This window comes from Myiozetetes cayanensis, unplaced genomic scaffold (assembly GCF_022539395.1).
Source record: "Myiozetetes cayanensis isolate MyiCay16 unplaced genomic scaffold, myiCay2020 scf6-25, whole genome shotgun sequence".
NCBI lineage: Eukaryota > Metazoa > Chordata > Aves > Passeriformes > Tyrannidae > Myiozetetes > Myiozetetes cayanensis.
In genome coordinates this window covers 49,143,470-49,155,826 of record NW_026087853.1, presented here as the reverse complement: position 1 = coordinate 49,155,826, position 12,357 = coordinate 49,143,470, and the positions used below count along the sequence as shown (strand labels likewise).

The following is a 12,357-nucleotide window of genomic DNA, read 5'->3' as shown; positions in this document are numbered from 1 at the left end:
GGAAACAGTGCTGTGTGGTTTTAAATCACTACACAGACAGGGTACTTACATTGCAGCTTGAGAATCAAAACTTGATAATTTTATGTATCTTTTTAGAATAATACCTACTGTTTAAAGTTGATAATATTTTTACATACTGGCATTAACTTGTCTTGAAATAAAAAATGTTTAACTTCTAAGCTCTTCTGACTTTATTAAAAGCAGAATCTAGCTACCTGTAAAAATTTTTCACACATTCTTTATAAGGTAGATACTTAGCCATATAAATTAAAAATATTAAATATTTCTCAATATGAGATATTTAAATTTAGCATATTTAAATTAAGCAGCATAATTTAGAGTTCCCAAATCATTTCACAGTACCTCCTTTACAACTACACACAAAATAAGGACACTATCAACACCTATTTGTTCAAAAAATTAAGTTCAGTGGTAGCATCATTCCATCCAGTAGACTTGAGCAACTTAAGCAGTGGGAAAAAGAAGGGGTAAAAGGAACAGCAACAAAAAAATTATCTCCTCAAGCATTTGAGGCAATCAGTAGGAGAATGTGCCACTTTTATGTTTCTTGAAAATACCTCCAGTATTTCTGGTACAAATCTTTGGCTTGTTTTGGCTGAAGTTTGAACTCCCCGTGAAGTGGTTAGACTTCATTATGCTACTTGCATTAATGAATCTAATTGAAACCTATTCATGCACAAGCTCTCAGTATTCACTCAGAAGATAAGTATCTTCCATGTATATTAAAAAAGTTAAATAGCTAAAAGGCAATTATACCTCAAAAATTGAGATGCTTCTTTACAGAATTTAAAAGAGAAAAAAAAAATTTTCTCATGAGTACTCCAAACTCCTTCTACTCATATTCGAACCAGGCCTGATTGACATAGTATATTTTAAGTACACAGTATCATTTTCAAGTTCTTATATATAGGTAAGAAAAACATCAAACCATTCTTACGAAGCAGGATTTTTATTGGCTTTGATGTTGCAACTTTTACATTAAAAAGGCATTGTATATAACAAATGAATTCAGGTACTGTGATCAATACTTGAAATGTCACACTACACTTGAGAGCTGACCAATTAAAAATTAGAACTACACATACAATTTATGTCTAAAGCAAAAGTTACATACTGAGCAGCACTCAAATTATACATTTAACTGTTTGCCATTTTGGCTGCTAAATAATTGTAATGCTGTAAGTAGTTGTGCTATCAAACATGCTTTTGCATATCAAAGCCCTATAGGTACAAGAGATGACCTCTACAAAACATTACTAGGGCTGAAAAAACTCTATTTTAATTCTTTACAGCAAGAAAAAGACCAAGATGGCACCCAAATTTATAAATAAAGTGTTTGCCACAAATGTTAATAACGAGTGTTACGAAAACGTTTAAATTCGGTTTGTGTATGTTATGCGAGTCAGGAAGCATAAGAAGCCCAGATTTATTTCTTCTAATTTAAAATATGAAAATAACAGTGATAATATAGTACTTAAGTTCCCAAACATTACGCACCGTCTTTAAAAAAATTTGTGATTGCAAAACAGAAGACAAAACGGATGAATGTCTCCAAGCAGTGCACTCGTATTTACTGGGAAAGTAAATACCAATAACTGGCTGTAAATTAGTGCTACAGAGCAGTGGGAATGAAAAGCTGAATACTGTAAGGTTTTTTTAATGCCGGCCATTGACACACATGTACTAAATGCAATTAAGCCTGGTAAAAATTGAGTAGTCCAGTTAGAAATTTTAAAGTAACTACAAAATTCTGCAAATTAAAAACAAGCAAACAAAAAAAGAGGCATTAGGTATGATGAGTGACGAATCTAAAAGCAAGAGATCTTGTGCAATGAATTAGGTAAACAATGTGATCATTCTAAAGCTCTAGTGGACCAAATAAAAAAATAAATTAAAAGACCACAGCATAAGTGCAATTACAGTACAATCTTGGTTTAGCACCAAGTGAGCAACTGGGTAACTTCACCAATTAGAACTGCTTTGGTTAGTATCCAAAATGTATCATTATAAACTTATTATCTGTACAGCATTTATTCTCAGAACGCAACAAAAATACTTTTCTTCAGCAGCTTAAATTTGAGCCTTATTAGAATATTCCACATGTTGAGCTTTAAAGAAGAGTTTGGATCAATTAAAACAAATTAATTCTTACATCAATTCCTAATCAGCATGATTAGATTTTAAAACTGATTATCCATTTATCATCTTTTTAAAAAACCAAACACCACCTTGGTCTGATATTACTATGACTATCTCACAGACTAATTTATGAATTAAAAAGAAAAATATCCATGGTGAATAAGAACATTCTAAAAGGCCCATTCCATTATGGAGCAGTTTTAAAACTGTACACGCTTCTTAAACTTTCTAAATACAATTCCAAGGAAAAAAACTCATGGCTCTGAAGTCACCCCAATAAACTGGCATCTCCACTCATCACTCTAACCTCTGACCAACTTACCTGCTGAACATGCTACATTTACCATAACTACAGGTAAAAAAGATCACCTGTTACTCACACTCTCTGAACTCATTTGATCCTGTGTACCACTAATTGGACTAGGAGCATCACACACACACTCAAGTGAAAGTGCTTGCCAGGAAAAAAGAATAAATCCAAAGGTATTTTTAGTTTAGTCCTTTTAAGGCATATCTAACATACTGAGCCTACGTCTGCAGAAACGGGCCTGATGAAAGACCGAGATGAAACAGACTGCCTTTCTCCTTGGCTAAGAGTCCTCTTGCGCTCACGAACTAATGCCTTCTGATGTCGCTTCATTCTTTCTAGCTGTTCCTCTGCACTCATCTTGCCTCTTTGGTGGTCTCCAGAGTATAAACGTTCCAAGGCACTCTTTGGTCTCTCCTGTAGAAGTCACAAGGCACACAAAACACATTTTGTAATTAATACTTTATAAGAAGTATACAAAAAAATGAACTCTTTCTCCTACCTTATTGGTAAATGTTATTCTATTTCCTTTGCATTTCTTCGCATGTTTCGACTCTGTGTTTTCTATTAGTAGGGCTGATTTTTGGTTCTAAACCTGTTTTATAGATCTATTTGAAATGTGGTAAGTTGTTTGTCTGTTTTCCGATTCATTTAAGAAAGTGAAAAATTGAAGGTTTTATTAGATCACAGCTCTTGGTCCTCTCCTATCTACTGCAGTCCCACTCCCTGCTATGCAAAATGTACTTTGGGCTTAACTATTTTCAACTGTTCAGACATTTGCCTTCAGATGTTTATATAAACTTACCTTGGACCTATCCCTTCGGAGTGTTGCAAACGATGAAATGGTAGATGACTGATGCAATCTGGAAGTTGATCCAGACAAACCTTTATAAGGAAAAAGAAGATGCCTTAAACCAAACGACAGACAAGATAAGACAAGTATCAGCCTATACTGCCATCACATTTCTGTGACATTCTGGTTACTATTTTAGCTTGCATTTCACATTCTGCAGTTCAGAAAATCATGAGAGGCATAAAATTTCACTTCAGCCAAACATAATGTGTTTCAGGTCACTACTAATCAAAATTCAGAAAGACCTACAATCATTTAGAAGCTCATATTAAATGAGGGATGGGGTGAAATCAGCTGTACCACAGTAGATAAACTGTACAAATAATCACCTCTATGAAGAAAATCAAACCTTAACATTCACAGTTAAAAAGGAAAGAAATAAGAAGGGAATGGCTAAGAATTTGCTTTTGCCCAAATATCATGTCTGTCCTCATTTGTGAAATAGTTACAGGAGTGTAGCACAGTGGGGATGGACTGTCAAGTCAGATGTAATGTCTGAGAGCTTTAAATTAATATTCTTTATCAGTTACATTTCAATGCCAGTATAAGTGTTTATAAAAGATCACATAGAAATTATGAGGAAAAATAACTCTGAATATAAGAGATTCTAATAGCTAATCCCATGTTTTGCTATGAGTTTTTTTAAGCTTTATATATTAAGTTGCTTTGCAAAAGGTTGGTTGTCTGTAACAGTACCATTAAAATGCACAAAATCTCTAGACTTTCACAGCACTGTATAGTAATCTAAAAATAGTGATCTGACGATAAATGTCATCTCCAGAACATTCTAGGAGAGAAAAGCTCCTATACAGACAGTACTGCTAAAAATCAACTCCATAAATTCCTGGCTTACCACGGGTAGGTAATGTCTGGTATCCACTGTCAGGGTTTATTAAAGCACTGGAAGGATGGCTGAGGTCACCCCCTATCATTGCGAGTTCTGGTTCACTCATGTATGAACGCAGTTCCACCTACACAGAAAAATACTCATCAGCTCCAATGAAATCAGAGACAGAAAGTCTTAATAATCTTAAAACAAATCCTAAAGTTTTGTTTCTGGATTACTAAATTTCCCTCCGCCACTTTTATATGGCATAGATCTCTCCTTGTAAGTACTATCTCTATGTTGTTATGTATCATTAATACCAGACTTACAGGTCCATTTTTAGAGACAATAGTATTTCAGAGACAATATTTTAGAGACAATAGTATCTTTTAGTACAGGTTCATACATCTTTAAAGTGCAGGGGTAGAGGTGTATGAGTGCTCACCCTATAATCTCCATTTACATACTGTCCGAGTTCTCTGTCTCTCTTTCTCTCATCTGACTGACGTTTCAGGCCCCGCACTGATGTGTGTCTGATGACAGTGGCTTCTCTTGGGAGTGGTGGAACAGCTGGTGGCTGATCATCAGGACTGTACAGCTGCGGGAGAGGAGGTCTGGGTGGTGCTTCATCTTCCTGGTAACAAGAAAGCATAGGTATTTGGCAAACAGTCTGAAAACAGTCTGGCATAAAGTCCATTGCATTATATGCTATTTGTGACTGATTCAGCATGTTCTCCTCTGCCCACACCAGGAGCCTGAGGTTTTAAAACCCAAATTAGACCTAAGCAATCAACCACAACGTATTCCCAAGATAGACTGTGAATTAATAAATTCTATAACAGTATATGGCCACTGTACATAAAGCTCCAAGTTACACACGTATTCTGCTCTAAGTCCTACTGCTCAGATTCAGTACAAACATCCTAAGTGCCTCCCTATTGTGCCTCCACACCGTGTGCACTTCGTAACCATGACACTTTCACTGTTCCTGCCAGAAGGAAATGGAAACACTGGGGAATGAATCACAGAAGAGCAGTACTTACAACCTTTGGCTTGAGCTTAACTGGTGACTGAAGAGGTGGCTCGATTTTTTTCAGCTGCTGTGCTTGGTGCTGTGTTCTGGTTTGGAAATAAGGCTGTGGATACAGCCTGACCTCCAGAGGGGATTTAACCGGGCTGCGTGGAGGGCTCTGCGCAACTGGAAGTTTGCTCTCCGCAGTTGCAAGGGAAGCTGGTAAGGAAGGCACTGAAGACTGAGGAAACGAAGGCACTGTTTTTCTCTCTAGAGGGAAAAACAGACAAACATGTTAGGTGTTGTTTTCTACCAATAATGTTCATAAGAATAGCAATTAACATCCTTAGACTTCATAAAGCAGCCCTTGCCCTCTGTGCATTGCTTTGAACACAAACGGGGGTTTTGGGCATAAAAAGTGTTTGTTCATTACGTTGTAACAGGAGCGGAAAACATTTTTTGATGAGGATCTAGCAAGTCTTTCAGTCCAAAAATAAAACCACGCATTTTAATATCATCCAGTAGAATTCCTTGTAGAGCACAGTGGGAGGGAAGGAAGGAAAAGCCTGGGAGTCATATGAAATCAGTTCATAGGCTGTGTATCTGGCCCCATGCCACAGATTCCTTAAGATGCCTACACATCTTGACAAGGCTGGGCACTGACAGCAATACCGTAAATAAAATGAGAGCTCACCTTCTCAGAACTATTTATCTCTGCATGCAAAAGGCGAGCAAAGATGCTTGAAATACAGAGTGGATTTACAGTAGGCGTTAACAGTCTCTTGCTATCCCAAAGCATTGCCTTTTCTTTGAAATGTAATAATGCAATTGAAATGCAGACCACACACACCTTCCCTTCCTCCCTTCCACTGTGTTGCTGCTCTGCCCACCAAACACCTGCCTGAGGAGGGAGGGGGAAGGCAACTGCAGCAGGGGCAGCTGGGCAGCATCCAAGGGGAAGAGAAAAAAAACCAAACAAAAACCCCAGAGAAAAACACAGAGAGGAGCTCCCAAGCAGAATACAGAACGGATACTATGCTTGTGTGAGCCTGGCATGTGTCAGAAACTCCTTCTGCAACTCGAAGGACTTAGCCCATTGTTGTTATTGTTGTTCCTTTTTTTCCATGGCTTGTTACATTTTACTGCCATCGGTATGTGAAAACAAACAACAAAAAACCTTGTCACCTCAAGAAAATAGGTGTGCTCAATCAACAGAGATTTCTGATATATCCAATAGAATTAATTGGATTTTCAGCTGTAGAAAAAACTTCCCGACTATTTGCACAGACCCAAAGATTCAGCTGCATTTGTACATTTTTTTATTTTTTTCATCATATTCTTCTTACCTGGATTCTTAATAGAGTCTACTATGGTTTTGTAGTTTGCTTTATTTGCACTCAAGCCAGCTGTAACATCTTCAATTCTCCACAAGTCTTTTTGTATTTGTGTTTTCTCCTGATGTTTGTAGTAAAAGGGAAAAAAATCAATTATACCTCATTTTTAATTTACTATGAGTTTATCCTTCTTTTGATACCACACCCAAACTAGTGGTTCAGAACTTACATGAAAACTTAGGAGTCTAGAAATGAGTTAAACAATTATTTTAAAATAGTAATTAAAAAACCCCAAACCCAACACCAACCAACTTATCTCACCCATAAAATTTATTAGAGCATTTTCTGAGTCTTGGAAGACTTCCTATAAAGCACTAGGGAAAAGAGACACCTCTACATTTTTTTTTTACAATATTATTCAGGCTAGAAAAAATTAGTTTAATGTTCTACATAAAATAAGCTTACAGAATCTTTTCATTTGAACTTTGTCCTTAAATCCTATAACTAACACACTTAAGACTGCTATAGCAGCCTTACGAAACTCATCTTAATACATTTAGCTGAAATGTCCAACATTAAAAAAGCAAAAAATTAGATCATCTCCTTGAATCCTTCCATAAACTTCCCAATGGTTTTTAATGGATGAAACACAAACCCCAAACAAACTCAGAAGGGCTGACAATTTTAATTTCTGCTTAAATTTGGGTTGTTGGGCCTACTGGACATGATGCATTATAGGTTGAAACAATATATTGCTGCTCTTACAGGATTTGGTCTCATTTACATCCTAATTGCTTTACCAGGGCTTTCCAGGAGGAAATAAAGGGAAACTTTGTCTACAGTCCACACTCTGCTTTTGACTGTTATCTTGCAGCCAGAGCCTTGGCTTCTGAAGCCACCATTTCAGACATTCCAATCATCATAAATAGTTATTGTCATCTAATTAATCAAAGCCTCATAACTCTGCCTTCAAAAATTTGCATCGAGAATAAACTTAGTAAAACCAATACTATTAAAGAAAGCAGAAGGCAGTGAAACACTTTGGTTAAGAATTGCTTACAAGCTGCTCAAGAACTCTAGAAATCCATCACTTGCCACGAGCTACAAAATAGCTACTAATTAATCCTATAAGCCTGAAAGTGAAAAAAACTTCAGTAAAAGCTGTTACACCTCATAGAGCTAAGGAAGGGATATAAATTGCTTTCCACTTTCTGTCTTAGATCAGGAAATATGTTCAGCCAGGTTACAGATCAGCAAACAGGGTGCCAAGAACACAAACATTTAAATGATGGAGAACGTTATTTGCCTGTAGTAAACTCACTCGATAGATGGGACATATCTTGAAAGATTGTCAGGACACAAACTATAGATTTGCACATTTCATTTCATTTTTCTGAGATTAATCATACTACAAGGAACCAAATGATGGATTTACAATAATCAAGCCTCAGAATGGCTGGAAAAACCTCCACATGTACCAAAAATCTTGCTTCTGAAACCACTCACAAAACATTGATTAGCAATATAGAAAAGCCAGATCTTTTAATATTATTTCTCCCCATTACTTAAATATTGATGTATTTTATATCTAAAATGGGCCAAGTCTGAACAATAAGCAGATGAATTCATTTTAAAATTATGAAAGCCAAGACTGCTGTTTACAAAAGGGTATAAATATACTTTATGGGCCAGCATGAAAAAGTAACCTGGACAGAGAATTCGATTTCTCTAACTTCCTCCACACAGAAATATAATTTAGAATGGCTTACAAAACCAGAGGAGAAACACTCACCCACTAAGAAGTTATCACTGTTAAAAAAGCCCATGTCAGTTAATTTCAGCATGCCCAGATCCTCTCCAGCCCATAAGCAAGAGACAAACAAGCTATTATCTTAAAAGCCTGATTTTTAAAAATCCTTTTTAAAAGGATTTACTATGACCAAGCTGCTTGAAACATTTAGTTTTTGACCTCTAAATTAATGCTATATAGAAACAACGTTAGTGGTTTCCTACAGCAACCTGAGCCTGCACATTTACTGAATTTTTAATAATATTCCGTGAAGACTGTCTTTTTTTAAATGCCATGTGTGTATTAATTTAGTGCTATTGGAACATGCTAGATAAACAATCTTCAGTCTACATACCCTTGGGCAGACATCACAAAAATTCTAACTATTATGGGTACTTCTAGTGAGACTTCTTTGAAGGAATATAATTTGAAGAATATTTGGTACTTTCCAAAAAAAAAAAACCAGTTCCCCTTAGTAACTCCAAAATAGGTATCCAGTAATATTTTTTTTAATATAAGCCAAACATATCCATGCATACTAATATATACATATATATGTGAGTATACACACAGAGAACTGATAAAGTGCTTTCTGTGTGTATTTATAATTATGCACGTATGTGATATGAGATGATAATCAAACTGAATGAACATTTTTTTCCTGTGCAAACTGTATTCCCTTCCATACGTATTGGTGAATCCCATGCCACACATCCAGGATTTTAAGCATGTTCAATGCTCAACTGGAAATTGTTTGTTAAAGTAATCTAGCAGAGTATATTTTGTTTAAACCTCTAATTTTCCTTTGTTAAACAAAATAACTTCATACAGGGACCATTTTATTCTAAAATCTCCCTGGTATTTTTTTGAAATACATACTCTACAGCTGAGCTTAATTACATAATATTCTGACTCCAGAAACTGAATCACTTTCCCATCCCCTAGAATTAAAAGCAAATGAAAATGGACTTTGAAGATTAATGCAATCCAAAAAAGTTTTGCAACTCTTGCTTTGATATGAAACATTTATCCATTAATAGTGAAAATAAACAATTCATATCTGATCAGATATTTATTGCAAATAAATAAATTTAACTCATGCCTTCTTTTGGCCCAGAATATCTGGAAAAACAGACCAAGATCTGAGTAAAATGTATACATTAGCTTTGTTCCTTGTCTTTTGTTCTGCTTAAACAAAGGAAACACAATCCAGTCTGCATTCCTTGCTCCAAGAATAAAGTCACCAGTTGTAAGCAGGTATGTAGAAATAATCTGGTATGCCACATGCAGTTCAGCAAAGAGAATAACTTAGCTTCAAACAAAGCTTCTTTTTAAGATTCCAAACTGAATAATTGATTTAAAACTGAGATGCCTTTCAATTACTGATGGCTGTTAAAACACTTATTCCACTTCACAAAACAATCTGCAGAGATAAATCTTCCACAAATAGAAGAACATGACAAAGAACAAGTAATGACGATAACAATCCAGTGACTGATGATCTTAAAAATGGATAAAGCAGCCAACAATGTCAGATCAAATAAATGGAAGACTAAGAAGTCCTGCACAGTCTTATAAATTAAATACGTTATCAATGTCAAGATGTCAGCATGTAATAAAAACGTAATAAAATAATGACAAATTTGCATAGACAACTTATGAGACACTACTGTGTGTGCTGCAAGATGCCCTACCCTGCACAGCCAGGCTGCTGCAGTGTCTGAGTTCTGCCAACTAAACTACATGGCAGCTGAATGCACTGCAAAAATTGCAGAGAATTTCTGTTATGAGACGATAGCTTCAAGTTCAGACAAAATCATCTTATAAGTGTTTACAATGTCTGGAAATGGACTCACCTGAGATAGCAATGAACTGTTCATCTGTTCCTGTAAGGCTTTTTTCAGTTGGCTCACATCCTTTTCTAATTTCAGATACTCATTCCAGGCATTTTCCATTTCCTATTAACAGAGGGAATACTCTAATACAATGTTATGATAACTAAGAAATCATTCCCTAAAGGACCATTAAGGTGTTTTGAAGTTAGTGTTGTTCTATTATAAAAAGAAGTAAAAAATCCATTTTGTAGTCTACATTGTTGCTTAGAGTTGATTATACACTTCAAAATGCTTTACAGCTTGCAAGACCAAGTCAAGAATCCCTAGTTAAAAAACTCTGGCCAACTTCCTCACGCAAACCCATTTCCTAAGTACCAAACTGGCATGTAATAGAATCTGAACTATACTCTGTGAGGGAATTGAGCCTATTGCAGTTCCATTTCCTTTTAATTTACTCCTCTATTGAAAACAAGTTCATAATTAAAATCCAGTGACCTACACCAGAACTCATGTTTTGAAACACAGAGCAGGTTATCCTTCAACAGTTCTACAGACTATGTTATAAAGTGAGTAAACCAGCAGACATCTGAAGAATAAGCCTATCCAATCACCTTTACTGTGCTTGGATTACTTCCAGCATCCATAGCATCACAGTCAGCCTTCTGACCTGAGAAGAACTGAGAAAAATCAAGTGCCTGGTGCATTTTTATGTAAGGGATGATGAAACAGGCTTTTTCTCTGAATTTTAGAAAAGAGAACACGTGGGAGTTGAGGGGAAGAAATAATGGAGGTTTATGAAGACATAAGTGCCATGGAGAGAGCAGATGAATGTTCCCCATCTTCTCTCATACAAGGGTCTATCACATTAAATGTGCAAGTCAGGATCAAAACAAATAGAAGAAAGGGGTTGTCCATGCAGTGGAGAAAAGATTTGTGCAATACCTTGCCAAATGATGTTTTGCGTGCAGAAGATTTACAGAATTTAAAAGGGGACTTTAAAGATTTTTGGAAATGAGATCTACTGAGGATTACTAAATAGACCAAAAAAACCCCAAAACAAAACAAAAGCCCCACAGTTCTGGGAATTCTCCAAGAAAACAGTTACAACTGGATTGGTTATGATAGGAAATACTACCCACCTCTCCTATCCTTACTCTTCCTTAAGCATCTGCTTATGGCCACTGCTGAAGCCAGAACCCTGGACTAGAAGATGCCTTGGATTGAACCAATACAGCCTTTATTACAACAACTTGCTAATATTTACACCCACATTTACATTTTAAATGCTGACTGTGAAAGTCATATGTTTTCTATAGGCACAAACCACTGTATCTATATATTTGTATAATCCTGGTGTTTTAATGATCAGATCTTACTACAGGAAAAGTGGTCATGCAACTCTAGAAACAATTTTACAAAGAGCTGGTCCCATATTCATTAAAAAGTAGGAACAATAGAGCGAATACACATCAACCAGGTTTAATATGCTCTCTTTCACAGACAATTCTTAGAAATAATTTTACTAATAAAATGCAACATTAAATTACATTTTAATTTTATTGAGTCATAATATCAATAGTAAACTTTGACTAAAATATTAACAGACTTTCCCACTTCTTTTTGCCCTAGAAACGTATCATGGAATCACCTTTTTATTTTCAAAGGACTAGCTGAAATATTTGTAATTTAAGCCCACACGTAGAATAAAGAGACATAAAAAAGTTTTCTGAGTCATCTTTTTTGGTGGGGGCAGGGAGCATTGAAAAGTAAAGCTGGAGAGATTGTGTAATTTTTTTTACCCGGTTTAGTATCCTGTATCTTAACCAAAACTGTTCAGAACAGGACTTAACTCCCCTACCCAATGAACAATACAGTTTTACTCTAACTGGTACTTTATTGATGGTTTTCTTGAAGCAACCAGAAACACATACCGTTGAAACTTTGGATATTTCAGCCCGAATACGAATAAGATCCTCTTGCAAAAGTCTCTGCTGGTAAGATATTTTTTCTGCATGTTGTGGTTGGTCTTTGTACTGATCCATCTGCCTGTGTAAAACCTCCAAAACAGACTCCAGCTGATCCTAGGGAAGAAGCAGTAAGTTTACAACATTTACATGGAATTTTATGCAGCTACTTTTAGTAATATCAAATGTGTTTTCCATGCCACAAGTTTCCCAATGAGGACTGGCCTCCTAGTTTTGGAGACTAGGAGGCCAACAGTAACAAAAAAGCACAAGCACC

General features: G+C 35.9%; 1 protein-coding gene across 14 annotated transcripts in view; it reads right to left on the bottom strand.

Annotated features, from left to right (window-relative positions):
- PLEKHA7 (pleckstrin homology domain containing A7) overlaps positions 1-12,357 on the bottom strand; it is a 170,209-nt gene that overhangs the window by 10,516 nt on the left and 147,336 nt on the right. For 13 of the 14 annotated variants that reach the window (XM_050336356.1, XM_050336362.1, XM_050336353.1 and 10 more), the window contains 8 exons: positions 12,048-12,197; positions 10,138-10,239; positions 6,505-6,613; positions 5,190-5,428; positions 4,592-4,780; positions 4,174-4,291; positions 3,273-3,352; positions 2,684-2,884 (listed from right to left, as the gene is read on the bottom strand). In XM_050336356.1, coding sequence (XP_050192313.1) covers positions 2,684-2,884; positions 3,273-3,352; positions 4,174-4,291; positions 4,592-4,780; positions 5,190-5,428; positions 6,505-6,613; positions 10,138-10,239; positions 12,048-12,197 — 1,188 coding nt within the window. The remainder of the gene's footprint in view (positions 1-2,683; positions 2,885-3,272; positions 3,353-4,173; positions 4,292-4,591; positions 4,781-5,189; positions 5,429-6,504; positions 6,614-10,137; positions 10,240-12,047; positions 12,198-12,357) is intronic. The other variant, XM_050336354.1, reaches the window with a different exon arrangement.